The sequence below is a fragment of the Heloderma suspectum genome, chromosome W, assembly GCF_057233095.1.
Source record: "Heloderma suspectum isolate Gila_16-S chromosome W, 16-S_ref, whole genome shotgun sequence".
Classification (NCBI taxonomy): Eukaryota; Metazoa; Chordata; class Lepidosauria; order Squamata; family Helodermatidae; genus Heloderma; species Heloderma suspectum.
In genome coordinates, this window is record NC_139475.1 from 66173338 (window position 1) to 66194365 (window position 21028).

The following is a 21028-nucleotide window of genomic DNA, read 5'->3' on the forward strand; positions in this document are numbered from 1 at the left end:
TGTTGGGCCAGGACAGATGCAATAGACTACTCTGGAAGTTATTCAAACAAGCTTTTCCTGAATGACCAGCTATGGTTTTATTGATACAAATTGATTTTAAATATTCTTATCCATTTATATTTTGATCCCCACCCCCGCCTTCAATGTTCACCACTTGGGAAACGTTTTTAGAAGTAGAGTGGTTTATAAATGTTGTAAAAGTATTTATTTGAAGCATTTTTATCCCATGTCTCAGTATGTGTGTATACACACACACACACACACACACACACACACACACAACATTTCATTTCTGTACCACCCAATAGTTGAAGCTCTCTTTGGCTACTGGGTGAAAAAAAGCTTCTGGGGCCCTTACAACTGGCAAAACAAGACAGTCCTTGCCTGCATGTTACAATCTAAAAAAAAAAGAAAAAAAGATGCAACATACAAGGAAAAAGATATGGGAAGGGAAGAGGGAAAAAAATTAAGGCCACAATCCTATCCACACTTACCCAGGAGTAAGTTCTGTTGAAGTCAATGGGGCTTACTCCTGAGTTGACCTGTATAGGATTACAGCCCTAGTAGTCTTGCTTGTTGAATAACAGCATTTTTACCCCACTTTTCAGCCAAAAAAGGCTCCCAGGGTGGCTCACACTTATTTATTTTATTTAAGGTACTTATATACCGCTTAATAGCATGAGGTCTCTAAACAGTTTACATAAGAGATACATAAAAAATATGATATAAACATAATAAATAAGTGAATAATAAGACAGTGCCTGCCCTCAGGCTTACAATCTAAGGGTAGAAGACAACATATGTCCTACTTAGACTAGACCCATTGAAATGAGTGGGACGTAATTTCAGTGGGTCCTGAGTTAGTCATGACTAACTTAAGTACTATTCATTTAAATGGGTCTACTCTAAGTAGGACTTATGTTGGATTTTACCCTGGAAGGTCATTGGGAGGGAGGAGGGGGAAAAAAGGAAGACGCAAAAGTCAGTGATGAAAATTAAATTAAACATCTGAAGGAGAGGGGTTCCAATGATCCTGGAAGTGTCCTCCGTGTTGTTCTCTCTAAGGTCATAGGTTTATGAATGGCTGCTGGTAACGAAAACGAAATATCTGAAGGAGAGGAGGGAAAGTTCTAATGAACCCGGAAATGTGCTCCCTGTAGTTCTCTCTACAGGGTGTAAGTTTATGGAAAGGAGGAGGGGAGAGAGCTGGGCGTGGGTGCGGCCTGTTGCTAGAGCAGCACGCGAGCCGGCCTGCCGGCGGCGTGCTCATACTGTGCGTTGCGTGTTTCCCGGCGTGCTCCGCGCGCGGTCCGTTTCCCCTACTTCCCTCACCTACCCAGCCGCCCTGGGAAGACGCCAAGATGGCGGCTAGCAACTACTACGGGTTCTCCGCCGGGCCCCAATACAGGTACGTGGGGGGCGGAGTCGCCCTGTGGCGGCGTTGAGGGAAGGTGCCCCGCCTTCGCCGCCACGGTCCTGCCCGCGTAGGGGAGGCTCCCACAGCCTTCCCGATCCGTTATTTTCTCAGCCGCCCTTCACAACAACCCTGCCAGGTGGGCCGATTTTGTCAGCTGCTGGAAAGGGTGGTTCTTTTTTTGTGTGGGGTTGGCTGGTTGGTGAGAGGATAGATCGGCCTCCCCCAACCTGGTGCTCTTTATTCAATGGGATGTTCTCAAACTGGAGAGAGGTAACGAGTAGGGTCATAGAATCATAGAATAGTAGGGCTAACGCACCCAGGCAACTCTGCAGGTGTGTTGGGCTATCGCTATCATGCTGGGTGGAGGATAATGGAATTGTACTTTGACACAGCTGGAGGGCCTTAAGATAATTGGCTCAACCAGTTGGGTGCCCTCCTAATGTAATGGCCAGCCAGTATGATGGGAGCTGTAGGCCAATGCACCTGGAGAGCTGCCTGGCCTATCAAGATCACTTCGAATTTTGTTTGTATTAACTATCCCACCCAATTTGGTGTCATCTGCAAATCTGACCAGTGTTCCCTGCACCTCCTCCTCCAAGTCATTAATAAAAATGTTGAAGAGCACTGGGCCCAGGACTGAGCCCTGCGGTACCCTGAAGATTCAATGGGATCTTCTCAAACTGGGGGGAGATAACGAGCGGGGTACTGCCCAGCTCAATCCTGGGCCCAGTGCTCTTCAACATTTTTATTAATGACTTGGAGGAGGAGGTGCAGGGAATGCTGATCACATTTGCAGATGACACAAAATGGGGCGGGATAGTTAATACAAACAAAATTCGAAGTGATCTTGATAGACTGGAGCGCTGGGCAGAAAACAACAGAATGACATTTAATAGAGAGAAATGCCAAGTTCTGCACCTAGGATAAAGAAACCAAATGCACAGTTACAAGATGGGGGATACGTGGCTCAACAACACTACAAGCGAGAAGGATCTGGGAATTGTTGTCGATCACAAGCTGAATATGAGCCAACAATGTGATGTGGCTGCAAAAATAGTAAATGCTGTTTGGGGCTGCATTCATAGAAGCATAGCTTCCAAATCCCAGGAAGTACTAGTTCCTCTCTACTCAACACTGGTTAGGCCTCATCTGGAGTACTGTGTCCAGTTCTGGGCACCACACTTTAAGAAGGATGCAGACAAGCTGGAGAGGGTTCAGAGGAGGGCAACAAAGATGATCAGAGGACTGGAAACAAAGCCCTATGAAGAGAGACTGAAAGAACTGGGCATGTTTATCCTTGAGAAGAGAAGACTGAGGGGAGACAGGATAGCGCTCTTCAAGGACTTGAAAGGTTTTCACAGAGAAGAAGGCCAGGATCTCTTCTTGATCATCCCAGAGTGCAGGACACGGAAGAATGGGCTCAAGTTACAGGAAGCCAGATTCCAGCTGAACATCAGGAAAAATGTCCTGACTGTTGGAGCAATACGACAACGGAACCCATGATGTAGGGAGGTGGTGGGCTGTCCCACACTGGAGGCATTCAAGATGAGGCTGGACAGCCACCTGTCAGGGATGCTCTGACTTGGATTCCTGCATTGAGCAGGGGGTTGGACTCGATGGTCTTGTAGGCCCCTTCCAACCCTACTATTCTGTGATTCTATGACCCTGCTTGTTCCCTCTCCCCATTTTGAGAAGATCCCATTGATAAGCACTCTGAGTCCCATTCTGTAGCCAGCTGTGGATCCACCTGATAGTTGTTTTATCTAGCCCACTTTTAGCTAGTTGCCCACTTTTAGCTAGTTATCTCAGCCCCGCTTTCACCTGCCACACTTGCAGAGAGGAAAAATATTCTATTTATTTATTATTACATATATCCTGCCTTTTTCCCCCAAGAAGGCATACACAATCCTCCTCCTCCTCTCCGTGTTATCCTCACGACAATCCTGTGAGATAGGTTAGGCTGACAGTAACTGGTCCAAAGTCACCCAGTGAGCTTCATTGCCACAGAGGGACTAGACCCCAGATCATCCCAGTCCAATACTCTAACTGGCACACCACACTGGCTTTCTATTTGGCAGTTGTAATGCTAGCCAACCTGACAGGGCTGTTGTGAGAAGAACCAAGATAAAACAGGCAAATGGCCTATAGATGGCTATTTGTCCCCATTCTCCCTTCCCCTGCCATGGGCAGGGAAACAGAGAGGGCTGGGAAAACATGACATTCATAACCCCAACCTACCTGGCAGGGCTGTTGTGAGAATGGCAGAAGCAGACAATGCCTGCTGAATTCTTCCAGCCCTAGCCCAGCTCTCACCTGGAGGGACTCAGGACAGATCAATGACTCTAGCCAATTGGGTGCCCTCCAAATGCAACAGACTACAGCTTCCATCATCCACTGGGCAGCTCTCCAGGTGCATTGGACTACAGCTCCTGTCATGCTGGCTGGGGGAAGATGGGACCCATAGTCCATTACATTTGGAAGGCACCCAATTGGTTGAGCCAATTATCCTGAGGCCCTCCAGCTATGTCAAACCACAACTCCCAATATCCCCCCCCCCCCCCCCAGCATGATGTTGTACTAGTTCCCCTCTACTCAGCACTGGTTAGGCCTCATCTGGAGTACTGTGTCCAGTTCTGGGCACCACACACTAAGAAGGATGCAGACAAACTGGAGAGGGTTCAGAGGAGGGTAATGAAGGTGATCAGGGGACTGGAAGCAAAGGCCTATGAGGAGAGACTGAAAGAACTGGGCATGTTTAGCCTTGAGAAGACTGAGGGGAGACGTGATAGCGGTCTTGAAGTACGTGAAAGGTTGTCACGGAGAGGAAGGCCAGGATCTCTTCTCGATCATCCCAGAGTGCAGGACATGGAAGAATGGGCTCAAGTGACAGGAAGCCAGATTCCAGCTGAACATCAGGAAAACCTTCCTGCCTGTTAGAGCAATGCGACAAGGGAACCCATGACGTAGGGAGGTGGTGGGCTCTCCCACACTGGAGGCGTTCAAGACGAGGCTGGACAGCCATCTGTCAGGGATGCTTTGACTTGGATTCCTGCACTGAGTTAGGGGTTGGACGCGATGGTCTTGTAGGCCCCTTCCAACCCTACTATTCTATGATTCTATGAGAACAAATAATCTCTAGAGCATTTCAGAACACTTGGCTGTGAATTATCTCAGCCCTCCTTTACCACAGTCCTGCTAGGTAGGCCAATTTTATAATGATTATTTTTTTTCCACTCCAATATGACAGATGGAGAAGGTGGTGGGGAGAAAACAAATACTCAAATAGTCTATTCCAGTCTGCTTAACATGTCTTATTTCACCTGTCCTTGCAACAACCCTGTGAGGTAGGCTAGTAATAATTCCCTCCCCCATATTGGAAGTGTGGGCCTGAGAGAACATTTCCTCATCTCTAGCCCATTTCAAGTGTTGAAAATGCATTGTGATCATTATGCCAACCCTCCTCATAACAGCCCTGCCAGGTAGGACAGTATTACAATGATCATTCTCCCCTCTCCCCCATATGGCAGGGGAGAATGATCATTTAAAGTTTTTGAAGGCATGCATTATTTCAGCCATCTGGGCAACAGCCTTGTGAGGTAAGCCAGTATTATAATGATCATTAACACCCCTCCCCCCAATATGGCAGGATTGGAAGGCAGGGGCGCTCAGAGAGGAAATGATGTTTGTTGTCTAGCCCATTTCAGAGTCCTTCATATTCATTATTTCGACAATCCTTACAAGAAATCCTTCAAGGTAAGGCAGTATTATAATCACCCACCAGATTGCATTTTATTTTTATTTTATTTTGCAACTTCTCTGCTTTTCTTTACCAATACATTCCAAGTGGCTGGAAGTAGAAGGGAACTGTGTGTGTTGGAAGCCTGGGGCTGAGAGAACAGACAGTCACATTTGTTTATTTCTTTTAATCTCATTTTGCCAAGCGTTCAAAGCGTGTCGCCATCTCAGCCGTCCTTCCAAATGCCCTGTGAGGTTGAGCAGTAATCCTTGTTGCTATTTCATGAATAATTATAATGATAAGGGGAGAGGTCCCTGCCTGGAGGAGTTTACAATCTAGAAAGCAACACAAGAGAGATGACAGAGAAACGGGGGGGAAACGGAAGCAAGGTAAATGGGGGAAGAATATGACATCCTTTCACTTGCACGTAATGTTGTGTTATTGCAATTATTCCCTGCATTGCCGATGGGGAGAGAATGGATAATTATACATCGTGTATTTCAGGGGTTCAAAGGGCTTTGCATATGTTACCTTGTAATCCTTTCCGTAATGCTTTGAGATAGGCCAGGAAAGGGGCCATAGCTCAGTGGGAGAACCCTTGCTTTGCATGCAGACCATCCCAGGTTCGGTCCCTGGCATCTCTAGGCAGGACTGGGAAAGGCCCCTGTCCGAAACTCCGGGCAGCTGCTGTAAGTGCAGAAAATTCTGAGCTAGATGGATGACTGGTCAGACTTGCTGTAAGGCAACTTCCTGGATTCATAGTTAAATCATTCTTATTCAAGACCATTAGCACTATAATCTTTAGCTTTAGAGGAAGGGCCATAGCTTAGTGGCAGAGCACCTGCTTTTCACTCTGAACATCCTAGGTTCAGTGTCTGGCATTTCCAGGTAGGGTTGGGAAAGACCCCATCTGAAGCCCTCGAGAGCAGGTGCAAGTCAGTGTAAGCAATACCAAGCTAGATGGACCAATGGTTACATTTGATAGAAAGCAGCTTCTGATGTTCACTTTTAATTTATTTATGGGAGATTTAGGCCAGCAGTTTCCCAGGTCACAGTCTTCGTTGCTACAGGAAGACTAATCATATATAGCGCACCGCAAATTGCTGTGCTGACATTAAGTCAGCCCTGCTTACAACACCCCTGCAAAGTAGTCCAGGATTAGAATGGTTGTCCCCCATATTGGTTTCCAACTAGCCAGCCACGCCCTATTCCAGGACACCCCATTCCATTCCAGGTTTCTCCCATCAACAGAAAGCAAAATGTGGCCACTGATCATGCCTGGTTATGACTGGGCTGTTTTGGTAGCCTTTTGTTGTTGTTGTTGTTGCTCCTCCCATAGGTTTCCCCTGCAATATGTTTTTTGTACTTCTGGAAACCTTGGGGTTCCCCTGAGCATGCAGATACCTCCCTCTTGTTCCTCAGTGGGCCTGTTTTGGATGCCGTCTTGTTGGCACGCACCACCTGAGTTCACTATTAGAGGGAGTGCTAAAAGCTACAAGGGTCAAGATCTGTTCAGAAGAGTCCTTCACCCTTCCTGTCCATCCAAGACGGAGGTGCCTGTTGCAGCAGCGTACAAACATGCTTCGTTTCTTTGAAACGGCTGCTTTTTTCCTATGCAAATACATTTGATTACTTCCCATGATTGTTTTAATTGGGTGACAGCCTTATACGGCAAGGTGCTGGGGCATAACACTCTGGTTTCTGATGTGACACCCTTTCCCCTTAATCCTAGTTGTGTGAGGACTGGTGCTGGTGGAAATAAACCTGGGGGCCAGACATAGAAGGCAGCCTGGCTCACAGTATTTGCAGGGTTAGGCCCTGGCCCTGCAGGTGCTCCTAGGTCCTTGAATGCAGACCAGCTGGGAGCCTCAGGGAGCCCTATGAAGAGCTGCTGCTTCCTCTCAAACCTTGCCACAGCAACACGAGTCATTGTGATCACAGCATCGTGGTCCAGTTGCTCATTCCTGATCTTTGCTATGCCTGGCCAGTTCTTGACCCCTGCCTGCTTGGACTCTGCTTTCGCCTCTGCCCCTGCCACACCTTGTTTGGGTCTGACCCTTGCCCAGGGAACCTCTGCTCTCTGCCCACCTCCATTCATTCATTCATTCATTCATTCATTCATTCATTTCTGTGCTGCCCAATAGCTGAAGCTCTCTCCATCCCTCCTGGTCTCAGGCTTCTCGCCCAGGACACCTGCCACCCACGCCTTGGACCTGACAGTTTGCTGTGGCCAAACCTACTCCCTGACCAGGGTTTAGAATGGAGGTGGATCTGACAAACATCCTGCAAACTCTGCAGGCCCAGGTCTCATAATTGCAAGCCAAGGTCCATGCCTTCCATGTGGCTCCTGCAGCCCCGCCCCCAGCACCCCTTCCCCATCAAGCCCCAGCCACTCCCCTGCCTGAACACTTCAGTGGTAAATGGAAGAATCTGCAGGGTTTCATTAATCAATGTCAGCTGTTGTTCCAGATGTGCCCAGAGGCCTACCCTATGCAGCGCAGCCAGGTGTATCTGATGGTGAGCCTATTTTCAGGGGCTGCTCTGGCATGGGCAGATCCGTTGCTGGAGGCCGATGACCCTTGGTTGGGGAACCTGACTGACTTTGTGCAGGCATGTTTGGAGATATAAACTGGGCCCACACAGCAGAGCTGGCCCTCCAGACCCTAAAGCAGGGTCGCCGGATGGTTGCTGAGTATGCTGCCGAGTTCCATTGCTTGGCAGCTGACACGCTGTGGAATGAGGCGGCCCAGTGGTTCCATTTTCGTCTCTGCCTGAACTCTACCATCAAGGATGAGCTGGCCCGAGTAGACCCTCCTGCTACGCTGCCAGCATTCATCACCCTCTGTGTCAACATCGACAATTGCCTAAAGGAAAGGGATGTGGAATGACATGATGGATGAGTCCTGGCAGAACTTCCCCGGTTTGGGTCGGGGACCCAAGACACTGCCCCCCAAACAGAACCCATGCAGGTGGATGGATCCCGGCGCCAGTTGATGGATACTAAGAAGCGGCAGCAGTGAGCCCTGGATCTTTGCCTCTACTGTGGCCAGTGGGGGCATAGAATCATAGAATAGTAGGGCTGGAAGGGGCCCACAAGGCCATCGAGTCCAACCCCCTGCTCAATGCAGGAATCCAAGTCAGAGCATCCCCGACAGATGGCTCTCCAGCCTCGTCTTGAACGCCTCCAGTGTGGGGGAACCCACCGCCTCCCTAGGTCATGGGTTCCATTGTCGTATTGCTCTAACAGTCAGGAAGTTTTTCCTGATGTTCAGCCGGAATCCGGCTTCTTGCAGCTTGAGCCCATTATTCCGTGTCCTGCACTCTGGGATGATCGAGAAGAGATCCTGGCCTTCCTCTCTGGGACAACCTTTCAAGTCTTTGAAGAGCGCTATCATATCTCCCCTCAGTCTTCTCTTCTCAAGGCTCAACATGCCCAGTTCTTTCAGTCTCTCTTCATAGGGCTTTGTTTCCAGTCCCCTGATCATCTTTGTTGCCTTCCTCTGAACCCTCTCCAGTTTGTCTGCATCCTTCTTAAAGTGTGGTGCCCAGAACTGGACACAATACTCCAGATGAGGCCTAACCAGTGCTGAGTAGAGGGGAACTAGTACTTCCTGGGATTTGGAGGCTATGCTTCTATTAATGCAGCCCAAAAGAGCATTGGCCTTTTTTGCAGCCACATCACACTGTTGGCTGATATTCAGCTTGTGATTGACAACAATTCCAAGATCCTTCTCGCTTGTAGTGTTGTTGAGCCACGTATCCCCCATCTTGTAACCGTGCATTTGGTTTCTTTTTCCTAGGTGCAGAACTTGGCATTTCTCCCTATTCAATGTCATTCTGTTGTTTTCTGCCCAGCGCTCCAGTGTATCCAGATCACTTTGAATTTTGTTTCTGTCTTCCAAAGTATTAGCTGTCCTGCCCCATTTTGTGTCATCTGCAAATGTGATCAGCATTCCATGCACCTCCTCCTCCAAGTCATTAATAAAAATGTGGAAGAGCACTGGGCCCAGGACTGAGCCCTGCGGTACCCCGCTCGTTCCCTCTCCCCAGTTTGAGAAGGTCCCATTGATAAGCACTCTTTGAGTCCGATTCTGTAGCCAACTGTGGATCCACCGGAACGTTGTTTCGTCTAGCCCACTTTGAGCTAGTTTGCTCATCAGGATATCACGGGGCACTTTGTCGAAAGTTTTGCTGAAGTCGAGGTATATGATGTCTACAGCATTCCCACGGTCTACAAGGGAGGTTACTTGATCAAAAAATGAGATCAGATTTGTCTGGCAGGACTTGTTTTTCACAAATCCATGTTGGCTTCGAGTAATCACGGCATTGTTGTCAAGGTGCTTACAGACTGATTGCTTTGTCATCTGCTCCAGAATTTTCCCAGGGATTGATGTCAGACTGACTGGTCTGTAGTTCCCAGGTTCCTCCTTTTTACCCTTTTTGAAGATAGGGACAACATTAGCCCTCCTCCAGTCATCGGGCACTTCCCCCGTCCCTAATGATTTCTCAAAGAGAATATACAGCGGTTCTGAGAGTTCTTCTGCCAGTTCCTTCATTACTCTAGGATGCAGTTCATCTGGCTCTGGAGATTGGAACTCATTCAAAGTCATTAGGTGTTCCTTGACCACATGCCTATCGATCTCAAGCTGCAATCCTGCCCCTTCAGCCTGCACTTCGCCTTTGCCAGGGGGGTCATAGACCCTCTTTTGGGAGAAGACTGAGCCAAAGTAGGAATTGAGCACCTCTGCCTTTTCTTTGTCCTCTGTTATCATGTTGCCATCCTTATTTAATAGCTGAACCACCATTTCTTTCCTCTGCCTTTTACTATGCACGTAGCTGAAGAGAGCCTTTTTGTTGTTTTTAGCATCTCTTGCTAACCTCAGCTTGTTCTCAGCTTTAGCCTTCCTGATGCCATCCCTGCAATTCTGTGCTACCTGCCTGTACTCTTCCTTTGTTACTTGGCCTTCTTTCCACTTCCTATATGTGTCCTTTTTTGTTTTCAGGTCATCCCTAAGCTTTTTGTGAAGCCACATTGGCTTCTTCTGTTATCTTCCACCTTTTCTTCTTCTTGGAATTGTTTGTGATTGTGCCTTGAGAATTTCCTTTTTTAGAAGCTCCCACCCATCTTGGACTCCGTTTCTCCTTAGCGTCGCTTGCCATGGGACCCTACTGATCATTGTTCAGAGTTTATGAAAATCAGCTTTCCTAAAATCCAGGGTACGCGTTTGACTACACTCGGCTTTTGCTTCCCTTAGAACCAAGAACTCAAGTGCAACATGGTTGCTTTCCCCCAGAGTTCCTGTAACTGCTACTTTATCTACTAAGTCATCTCTGTTGGTTAGGATCAAGTCAAGGATAGCCGATCCTCTAGTTCCTTCCTCTACTTTCTGTAGGAGGAAGTTATCCACCACACAAGTCAGGAATTTCCTGGAGGGGCGTGTTTTGCAGAATTTGTCTCCCAACAAATATCGGGGAAATTGAAGTCCCCCATTACTACTACATCATGCTTCCTTAAAACATTGGCTATTTGCTTTTCAAAAGTTTCATCCTCGTCTTCTCCTTGGTTAGGTGGCCGGTAGTAGACTCTGACCACCATGTTCTGTTTATTCTTTGCTCCATTTATTTTGATCCAGATGCTCTTGATGGGGCTACCAAGCTCATCCTCCTGTATTTCTGTGCAAAGATATGTATTTTTCACATACGGTGCAACCCCACCTCCCTTTCTGTTCCTCCTGTTCTTTCTGAACAAGTGATATCCTTCCATTGCTGTATTCCAGTCATGAGAGTCATCCCACCAAGTCTCAGTTATACCTATCAGGTCATAATTTCCCTCCTGTATGAAGAGTTCAAGTTTGTTCTGTTTGTTTCCCATACTCTGGGCATTAGTATATAGACATGGAAGACCATGTGCTTCATAGTCTGGCTTTCTTCCTACATGTGTCTGAAGACTATTATTGGGCGCTATCAGAGGTGTTCTTTCCATTGCAGTGCATTATGCCTGCCCTGCTAAAGTCCGGCACCAGGGAAATCAGCCCGCCCCAGCAGCAGTAGGGGGAAGTCTATTGGGGTCCCCTACTTCCAACCCCCATTTTTTGATTCCGTTCCAGCTTCTCCCGCAAGGCAGGCTTATCCAAGTAGAGGCCATGGTAGTCTCTGGGGCCTCCTCCAACTTCATGGACTTGTCCTTTGCGAAGGATTTCCATATCCCTTGTCAAGCCAAGCCCACTCCTGTACCAGTGGAGGGACTCGATGGCTCACCCCTGTCATCTGGGCCTGTCACGCATGAGACGTGCCCCTTGGTGATGCTGGCCACTCCTGGTCATCAGGAACTGTTAACTTGCGACCTCATCAGGACCCCACATTATCCAGTAGTTTGGGGGATTCCATGGTTAACCACGACCGCACCATTTCCTGGAGCCAGCAGGCCCTCAAGTTCGAGTCTCCCATTGCCAGGCGATCTGCTTCCAGTCAGCGCTTCTGTCCCCACCGAGTATGAGAGCAGGGAATCTACAAGCCCTGGGTGCACCTCCACCCATGTTCCATGGTACCACTGTGGGGGAACCCCTGCCCCAAGATCCAGTCACCCTCCCAGCTCAGTACCAAGACCTTGTGGACATTTTTGAGAAGAAGGGGGCTGAGACCCTGCCTCCACATTGGCCCTACGACTGTCCCATCGATCTGCAACCAGGTGTGGAGATTCCATTTGGGCAGATATACTGGCTTGCAGCCCCCGAATTAGAAGCTCTGCAGGAATACCTCCAAGATAACCTGGCTAGGGGGTTTATATGGCCTTCAACTTCCCTAGCTGGAGTCCCAATCTTCTTTGCGAAAAAGAAGGATGGGGGGGTGTTACGTCCCTGCATTGACTACTGGAAGTTAAATGAAGTCACTGTCAAGAACCAGTACCTCCTGCCCCTTATTCCAGAGCTCTTTGAACGACTACAGGGGGGCAAGATTTCCACCTCCACCTCCTCCGCGCTCGAGGGGCATGGAGCAGTGAAAACGGAGCGTTCCTGGGGGCGGGGTGGGCGCAAGCGCTGTTCCGACACTTCTTATGTGTCGGCTGGTGTCTCCCCTGCCCCCTCCGCCTTCCCATGGCTAGACAGCTGAAATCGGCTGTCTAGCCATGAATGCAGGGTGGCTGAAGTTTGGAGGTGGCCGCCTATCCCAATAGGATTGCGCCCTTAGAGGAGTAAAAAGCTCCCACTCGCACATGGCAGGAACGATAGGCACAAATACGGATATAAAGACATTTTCTCTAAAAGCAGAAGCAAAATCGAAGTTACCGAGTACATCAGACACATTATTCACATTCATGCGACTTGCTTGATCTAGATCTTTGTGGCACCTTCACCCCTGAGGGGGCTGACTCAAGTCGACTCTGCCCTTCTTATCTGCTACTGCAAGGCGGGGAAGAAGGACCATGGGCGCTACCGGGCGGCCGTCCGCGGAGCACCACAAATGGTCAGTGTACTGAGGACAAGCAGCCAGTCTCCGCTCCTCTTTTTCAACATCTGGGCCTGATTTCGGAGCTGTGCATCACCTTCAACAGTTGCCATGGGAGACTCGTTTATTGCTGAAAGGCATGAGGCAGCAGCCCTAGCGAGGGCGAGAAGTCTTGCCACTTGAGCAGAAGCACAGTTAGGCAAAAGAGTTTTGTTCTGTTACAAGACGGGGAGCGCAGACAGCATCTCTCTTCAGCGTTCCTTTGACAGGACGCTTCCACAAAGTACACACCATCTACCTTAGTCAGCGGCTCTTCTGACAAGTCTGGACGTGGCTTTGCTAGGTGCTCAGCCACCTCCAAACAATCGTAAGGGATACTTTCAGAAGCATCAGGCAGCAAAGAAGCAGGATTTAGAGTGGAGCAACGCTGCACTGTAACATGACTGCGAGAGAGACGCAAAATGTCATACCTGGAGAGGCGTGACTGAGATAGGTGCTGAGCCTTTGCTTTAAGTGGAAGAGCTGCCACTGGGCGAGGTACACAAGGAGTTAAGGGGGAACGTAACACAGTATTTTCGGAGGCTGGAACAAGGAGGGCAGCGGCTGCAGCATCAGGGAAAGTACCGTAATGTGTTACTGGTCGGTTCTTATCTCTGTTTTTAGGTAAGCACACTACGAGCACAAGAGTCGTTTTTTCTCATAACAGAGGAGAGTGAACGGAATAATCGGGAAGCCCAAGTTGTTTTAGCCCAGCGCTTGTTTTGGAGCAGCGGAAGCAGATTCAGCTTCGCAAGACCCGGGAAGTGGCTCAGGAGTATCTGAATGTACTCCGTCAGGCAGCAAAGACAGTGCGACCAAGCTCACACAGAAGGTCTCTCTGGTCAATAGAAAGAAAAGTTGCAAACCTCTGGGCTCTCTTAGAAGTGCGGGGGAGGAGGGGGAGGTGTGAAGTGTTTCCATCGGCTGGCCAGGCCAGTGGGGACACTTAGTTGTCTTACGCTCAGCTTGGCTACAGAAAAGTGGCAGCAATGCTGGAACGTATTTCTGATGTGCTCTTAGCCTTTCAGTTAAGACGCCGCTCCCCGGGACTTAGTTGACCTTTTTGCCGTCTCAGCACACCAATCCAAGAATGCCTTCCCATTGACCCTGTGCCACCTTGGACCCCGACTCCCAGGCCCCCTTTAAAGGCGCAGTTCTGTCCAAATCAAAGGTCCCAACCAAGGGACATTGTTTGGACGGGTCAAGTCCCATTGGTCCCAAACTTGCAAGTCTTAGGCCCGTAATTCCTGTACATGTACATTGAAGGCGTCCCTTTTGGGGCTGCGGAATTTCTTGGAAGAATCCGACCCCGCCCTCAATTCACGCAGGAAAGCCATCAGGAGGTCTCCACAGGTTGCGAGAAAGGAAGGGCGCTGCCAAATTCCGAGGTACGGTCAGACACCGACTCCCACTGAACCGGAGGCACGGTCAGTCACTCGTGGTCCAGGGAGCTCGTACCACGGCAGGGAGTGAAGGGAAGGTCGGGTCACGCACTGCCACCTCCGTTCATTCAGGAATGATTTATTCAGGAGGTCCGTGCCTTGCCGGCCGGCTCATACCATGGAGGGAAGGAGGAAAACTCACTCTCACAAGGCTCCAGTGACTATAATTTGCCCTGCTCCCTTTTACCTCAATTCATACCAGGCAACTCTCGTTCAGTTCTTTTCCTCAGTCCACACAAGGCAACTCCCATTCACCTGATGCCATGTCCTACGGACCTCTGTACCCCGCCCTCCAGCCTTACCAAGTGCTTAAATTACTGACTATCTCTTTAAAGGCAGTATCTCGTCAGCCGAGGCAGAATCGTCCCATGGGCAGTCCCACACTGAGTCCCAGATGTAGAGGTTTCGAAAGGTCTCTTACCTTGGTGTGTGCATCTGGGATGTTCAGTGAGTGGCGGTCCAAGTTAGTTCGATTCTCCTCAGCATTTGGGATCCAAGTCACGGCACCAAATTGTTAAGGAAATATCCAAGGCAGGTTAGGTTGAGCAGTCAGAAATTTTTTAAAGCCCATCTGTGGGAGAGACAGACGAAACTGTGTCTCACCAAAAAAAGAAAACAGGATGCATTTATACAGACTGAAAGTTGAAGAACAAAGAAAACACACTATGCATGCTCAGAAACCAGTTAGTACTCAGTAACAGTCTTATCCCCCTTCATAGATCACTGCCTTGTTGTGGCAAAGGGGCTTGCGTAATTCAGTGAAGCCATAAGCTATGCCGTGCAGGGCCACCCAAGACGGACAGGTCATGGCGGAGAGTACTGACAAAATGTGGTCCACTGGAGAAGGAAATGGCAACCCACTCCAGTATTCTTGCCAAGAAAACCCCGTGGAATGTATCACAAGGCTAAAGGATATGACGCCGGATGATGAACCCCTCAGGTCGGAAGGTGTCCAATATACTTCTGGGGAAGAGCAGAGGGAATTTCCAAGCAGCGCCAGAAAGAGTGAAGCGGCTGGGCCAAAGCCGAAAGGACACTCAGCTGTGGATGTGTCTGGTGGTGAAAAGAAAATCCGATGCTGTAAAGAACAATATTGTTTAGGAACCTGGAATGTCAGATCAATGAAACAAGGTAAGCTGGAGGTGGTCAAACATGAGATGGCAAGATTGAACATGGACATCTTGGGAATCAGCGAACTAAAATGGACAGGCATGGGCGAATTTAATTCAGGTGACCATCATATCGACTACTGTGGGTAAGAATCCCTTAGAAGAAATGGAGTAGCACTCATAGTCAACAAAAGGGTGGAAAAACAGTACTGGGGTACAATCTTAAAAATGATAGAATGATCTCAGTACGAATCCAAGGCAAACCATTCAACATCACAGTAATTCAAGTCTATGCCCCAACCACTGAGGCCGAAGAAGCTGAGGTTGATCGGTTCTATGAAGACCTACGACACCTTCTAGAACTAACACCAGAAAAAGATGTCCTCTTCATCATAGGGGATTGGAATGCTAAAGCAGGAAGTCAAAGAAATCACCGGGATAACAGGCAAGCATGGCCTTGGTGTACAAAATGAAGCAGGACAAAAGCTAATAGAGTTTTGCCAAGAGAACATGCGGATCATAGCAAACACTCTTTTCCAGCAGCACAAGAGGCGACTGTACACATGGACATCACCAGATGGTCAATATCGAAATCAGATTATGTCCTTTGCAGCCAAAGGTGGAGAAGCTCCATACAGTCAGTCAAAACAAGACCTGGAGCTGACTGTGGCTCAGATCATGAGCTGCTTCTTGCAAAATTTTGGCTGAAATTGAAGAACGTCGGGAAAACCACTAAACCATTCAGCTATGACCTAAATCATATCCCTTATGAATATACAGTGGAGGTGAGGGATAGATTTCAGGGATTAGACCTGATAGACAGAGTGCCTGAGGAACTATGGACGGAGGTCCGTAACATTGTTCAGGAGGCAGCAACGAAATCCATCCCAAAGAAAAAGAAATGCAAGAAATCAAAGTGGCTGTCTGATGAGGCTTTACAAGTAGCTGAGGAAAGAAGGGAAGCAAAAAGCAAGGGAGAAAGGGGAAGATCTATCCAACTGAATGCAGAGTTCCAGAGAATAGCAAGGAGAGACAAGAAGGCCTTCTTAAATGAACAATGCAAAGAAATCGAGGAAAATAACAGAATGGGAAAGACTAGAGATCTCGTCAAGAAAATCGGAGATCTCAAGCGAACATTTTGTGCAAAGACGGGCATGATAAAGGACAAAGAAGGCAGGGACCTAATAGAAGCAGATGAGATTAAGAAGAGGTGGAAAGAATACACAGAAGAACTGTACAGGAAAGATCTTAATGTCCTTGATAGCCATGATAGTGCGGTCACTGAACTTGAGCCGGACATCCTCGAGAGTGAAGTCAAGTGGGCCTTAAAACTATGGCAAACCTAGACAGCATAGTAAGAAGCAGAGACATCACCTTGCCCTCAAAGGTCCGTATAATCAAAGCTATGGTTTTCCCAGTAGTAATGTATGGCTGTGAGAGCTGGACTATAAGGAAGGCTGAGCGCCGAAGAATTGATGCTTTCGAACTGTGGTGCTGGAGAAGACTTTTACGAGTCCCCTGGGCTGCAAGGAGGTCAAATCAGTCCATCCTAAAGGAAATCAACCCTGAGTGCTCATTGGAAGGACAGAGACTGAAGCTGAAGCTCAACTATTTTGGCCACCTAATGCGAAGAGAAAACTCTCTGGAAAAGACCCTGATGCTGGGAAAGACTGAAGGCAAAAGGAGAAGGGGACGGCAGAGGATGAGATGGCTAGATAGCATCACCGATGCAATGAATATGAACTTGAGCACGCTCCGGGAGAGAGCGGAGGACAGGAAGGCCTGGCGTGCTATGGGCCATGGGGTCACGAAGAGTCGGACGCGACTTAATGACTGAACAACAACAACAACAACAGTCTTATCAGTACAGCATCATTATTAGTCTTACTAATCTTTAGGGATGAGTTACTTTGGTGGATAGGAGATCCTGCTTATGAGCAAGTTACAATTACCTTCTCATGGTCAGACACACACTCTCTCAATTCCATTAGGCACCTCGCCTGAACGAAACTACTTACAGGGCCTAGTCAGGCCTACCTTCACAGTTGTTCTCGGTCGTTTCGGCTCCTCATGGGGAAAAAAAGAAGAGAAAATTCCAGATGAGGCTTTTATCCAGCAGTAGCCCTGCATCATTCAAGGAATTTTACAGGGTGTTTAGGACCATCAGCCTGTTCTGGATCGGGCTGCACTCTTCATGAAGGAGGAGGTTCATAGCTTGGGTGTTCTCCTGGAGCCATCATTGTCACTTGAGGCTCAGGTGGCCTCAGTGTTACAGAATGCCTTCTATCAGCTTCAGCTGGCAGCCCAGCTACGCCCCTTTCTGGGCGGGGATAACCTGGCTTCAGTAGTCTATGCTTTGGTGACTTTCAGGTAGGATTACCGCAGTGCACTCCATGTGGGGCTGTCCTTGAAGACTGCTTGGCTGTTGCAGCTTGTGCAAATGTGGTGGCCAGATTAATAGCGGAGACCAGACGGTCTGAGCACGTAACACTGACTCTGGCCTGCTTGCGCTGGCTGCCTGTACATTTCTGAGCCCAATTCAAGGTGCTGGTTTTGACTTATCAAGCCTTACATGGCTGGGGACCAGAATACCTGACAGAGTGCCTCTCCTGGTATGAACTTACCCATACACTGTGATGAACATCTGTGGATCTCCTCAGAGTGCCTCCTCCAAGGGAGGTTCAGAGGATGGCAATGAGGGAGAGGGCTTTCTCAGTGGTGCCCCCCCCCCCCCAAACGCTATGGAATGCTCTCCCCAGTGAGCTCATCTTTGACTTTCTGGCGGCAAAGGCGTATTTCTTCAGAGAGGCCTTTGACCTGATAAGCCAGCTGTTGTGGCTGCTGCAAATATTGTAGTCTGGTCAACTGGCTTGTTTTTTATTGGTTGCATTGACTTCATTGATGTTTTACCTACTTGTTTTTATGTTTGCTGTTTTGTATTTGATTTTGTCTACTCCTTTTTCTTTTAATCCTCCTTCCATCTTCTTTTTCAGTGCCCAGCATGCTCCAGCTTACTCCCACCCTCCCACAGCTGCAGGCTACACTGTCCAGCAGATGCCGGGGGTGGACCACACTGTAGCACTTGCCTATACCCCATCTGTGCAGGCTGCCAGGCCAGTGGCATCTGCTGGCTACGGAGGCTACCAGCCCCCCTCAACGCAAGACTATGGTTATGGGACACAGCAACCAGAGCTTGCCCCCCAACCTGCTGTCGCACAGAACTATCAGGTAGCTGACCAGGTTCCCTACGTTGGTCACTTTGTTTGTTTAAGGCAGGGGTGGGGATCCTCTTTCAGTCCAAGGGCTGAATTCAGTTTCAGAGAACCTCTCGGGGGCCATATTCCAGTGGTGGGCAGGGCCAAAGGTAAAAGGAGGTGGAGCCAAAAGCACAGCCCCCCCCCCCCCAGTTACTTACTGCTAGTAACTAAGTCTAAGGAGAGGAATTTCTGTGTGTATTTAAAGATTTTTAGTTTTCCAAAACAAGATTAAACAAACCAACAGAAAAGAAAATAATAATTTTAAAAAAGAAGCACATTGGATTTAAATCTAGTTATTGACGGAGAATAGTACATTTAACATATATGTATATTTTTCCCTTTGCCTTACAAACCAAGGTACAGGTGGAATCCATAGGCTGCTTGGAATTTTTCTTTAATCTGTTATGGTGAAGAACTATAGTCTGTTAAACTCACAGTCTGAGGAAAGGCTTTGACAAATGCTGCTGTGCATGTCCCTGATTAGTATATAAAGTAAAATCTTGCCATATTTTATAAAACTCGCATGTTTTGACTTTGCCTTCAGCTAGTTACAGTTGGTATGTCCATTTTTCTGCCATGGCTTGTTGCCACAGTTCCTTATACCAAGATTTCAGTGTTAGAAGTTCTTCAGTTTTCCAGCTTTTAGCTATGACTCTTTGGGCTGCCATCAGCATGAACGCAATTAAGCCCTTAGATGTCACCATATTAGTAGAGCCAATGCTGATGTGTGATGCTTGCCATTTCTGAGAATAGGATGTTCCAAAACTGTGACACAACAGGACATGCCCATCAGATATGGATGTATAAACCTTGCTGATTACAATTTCTTTAGGAGAGGAATTTCAACCTTTTAGACAAAACCATGGAGAATAAAGCTATCGATGGCTTTACCCTTGGTTTAGAGGCTTAAGAACATAAGAGCTGCGCTGAATCAGACCAAAGGCCTCCCTGGTCCAACGTTCTGGTTCCAGAGTGGCCAACCAGATACCCCAATGGGAAGCCCACAAGCATGACATGAGTATAATTACACACACACCCCGCTTGTGTCCCCCAGCAACTGGTAGTAAGAGGCATATTGCCTCCAGTACTGGAGGTAATACATCACCATCATGAGTAGTAGCCATTGATAGCTTTATTCTCCATGGTTTTGTCTAGTCCCCCGCTGTATTGAACTGGGGTCCTGATTCCGTCAGGTCCCAGTCAAATTAGATGCTTTTGGATTACCAAGATGAAACGAAGCCACTTGCACAAATGGATGATGGTTCGTTGATAGAAAATAGATGCAGAATAAATATGCAGAGAAAGCTCACACCTCTCATCAGCCAATGAAGCTGCCCCAGCTGAAGTGTCTGTCTGGGCCTGCAAGACAGGCAAGAAGTTGCTCCCCCAGGACTGGCTAAAGTTCTCCAGGCTGGCAGCACTGTTGCCCCTTGGAGTGAGACCAAAGAACAAAGCCTGTGGGTTGGATTTTATAAGAGCCTCGTGTGGCGCAGAGTGGTAGGCGGCAGTATTGCAACCAAAACTCTCCCCACGACCTGAGTTCGATCCCAGCGGAAGCCAGGTCTTGGGTAGCCGGCTCGGGTCGACTCAGCCTTCCATCCTTCCGAGGTCGGTAAAATGAGTACCCAGCTTGCTGGGGGAAAGGTAGTCACGACTGGGGAAGGCAATGGCAAACCACCACGCTACAGTCTTCCATGAAAACGCCAGCGCAAGCGGCATCCCTCTAGGGGTCAGCAATGACTCGGTGCTTGCACAGGAGGAACCTTTCCTTTCCTGGATTTTATAGGTTTCTTCTCCCTCCAAGCTCAGGAGCTGACAGGGAGAAGGGGGGCTTCTCCTTCCCTTGGGAAGAGAAACTTATCACTCAGGAGCTGAAATCACCCAGCTGGGCAAAACAGCTTCAAGGTGAAACTGTAGATTACTGGCCTGCTTGAAAGGGCTTCTTAATTAACTATAAAGCTGCCGGCTAGGCTAAACTACACAGGTCTCTAGGTGGCTGCCAATTTATTTATGTATTTATTATTATTAAATTTATTAATCGCCCATCTGGCTGGTCACCCAGCCACTCTGGGCGATGTACAACATACAATAAAACAGTTTAAAACAATAACATTCTACAATAAAAACATTTTCTAAAATACCCTAACCCACCCCAAATGCCCGCCTGAACAACCACGTTTTTAATGCATGACGAAAGCTCATTAAAGAGGGGGCATGATGGAGTTCCCTAGGGAGGGAGTTCCACAGAGTGGGGGCCACCACAGAGAAGGCCCTCTCCCTCGTCCCCACCAGTCTAGCTGTCCTGGCTGATGGGACAGAGAGAAGGCCATCCAAGGCTGATCTTGTTAAGCGGCCTGTCTGGTGTTGCTGGAGGCGCTCCTTAAGATAGGCTGGGCCGGAACCATATAGGGTTTTAAAGGTCAAAACCAACACCTTGAATTTGGCCTGGAAAATAACTGGTAACCAGTGCAACTCCTTCAGCACTGGAGTGATGTGATCTCACCGGTGGCTGCCTTTAATCAGGCGAGCCGCCGCATTCTGTACCAGCTGCAGTTTCCGAACCGTCTTCAAGGGTAACCCCA

At 48.4% G+C, this 21028-nt stretch overlaps 1 protein-coding gene across 3 annotated transcripts in view; it reads left to right on the forward strand.

Moving 5' to 3' along the window:
- The first annotated feature begins 1273 nt into the window (after positions 1 to 1273).
- The window catches only part of LOC146334116 (zinc finger RNA-binding protein 2-like), a 55218-nt gene continuing 35463 nt past the window's right edge, over positions 1274 to 21028 (forward strand). Inside the window, exons 1-2 of one of the 3 annotated variants that reach the window (XM_084825188.1) lie at positions 1274 to 1408; positions 18183 to 18417. In XM_084825188.1, the coding sequence (XP_084681314.1) occupies positions 1362 to 1408; positions 18183 to 18417 (282 nt within the window). In that variant the 5' untranslated portion in view covers positions 1274 to 1361. The remainder of the gene's footprint in view (positions 1409 to 18182; positions 18418 to 21028) is intronic. The other 2 variants (XM_084825189.1, XM_084825190.1) reach the window with 2 other exon arrangements.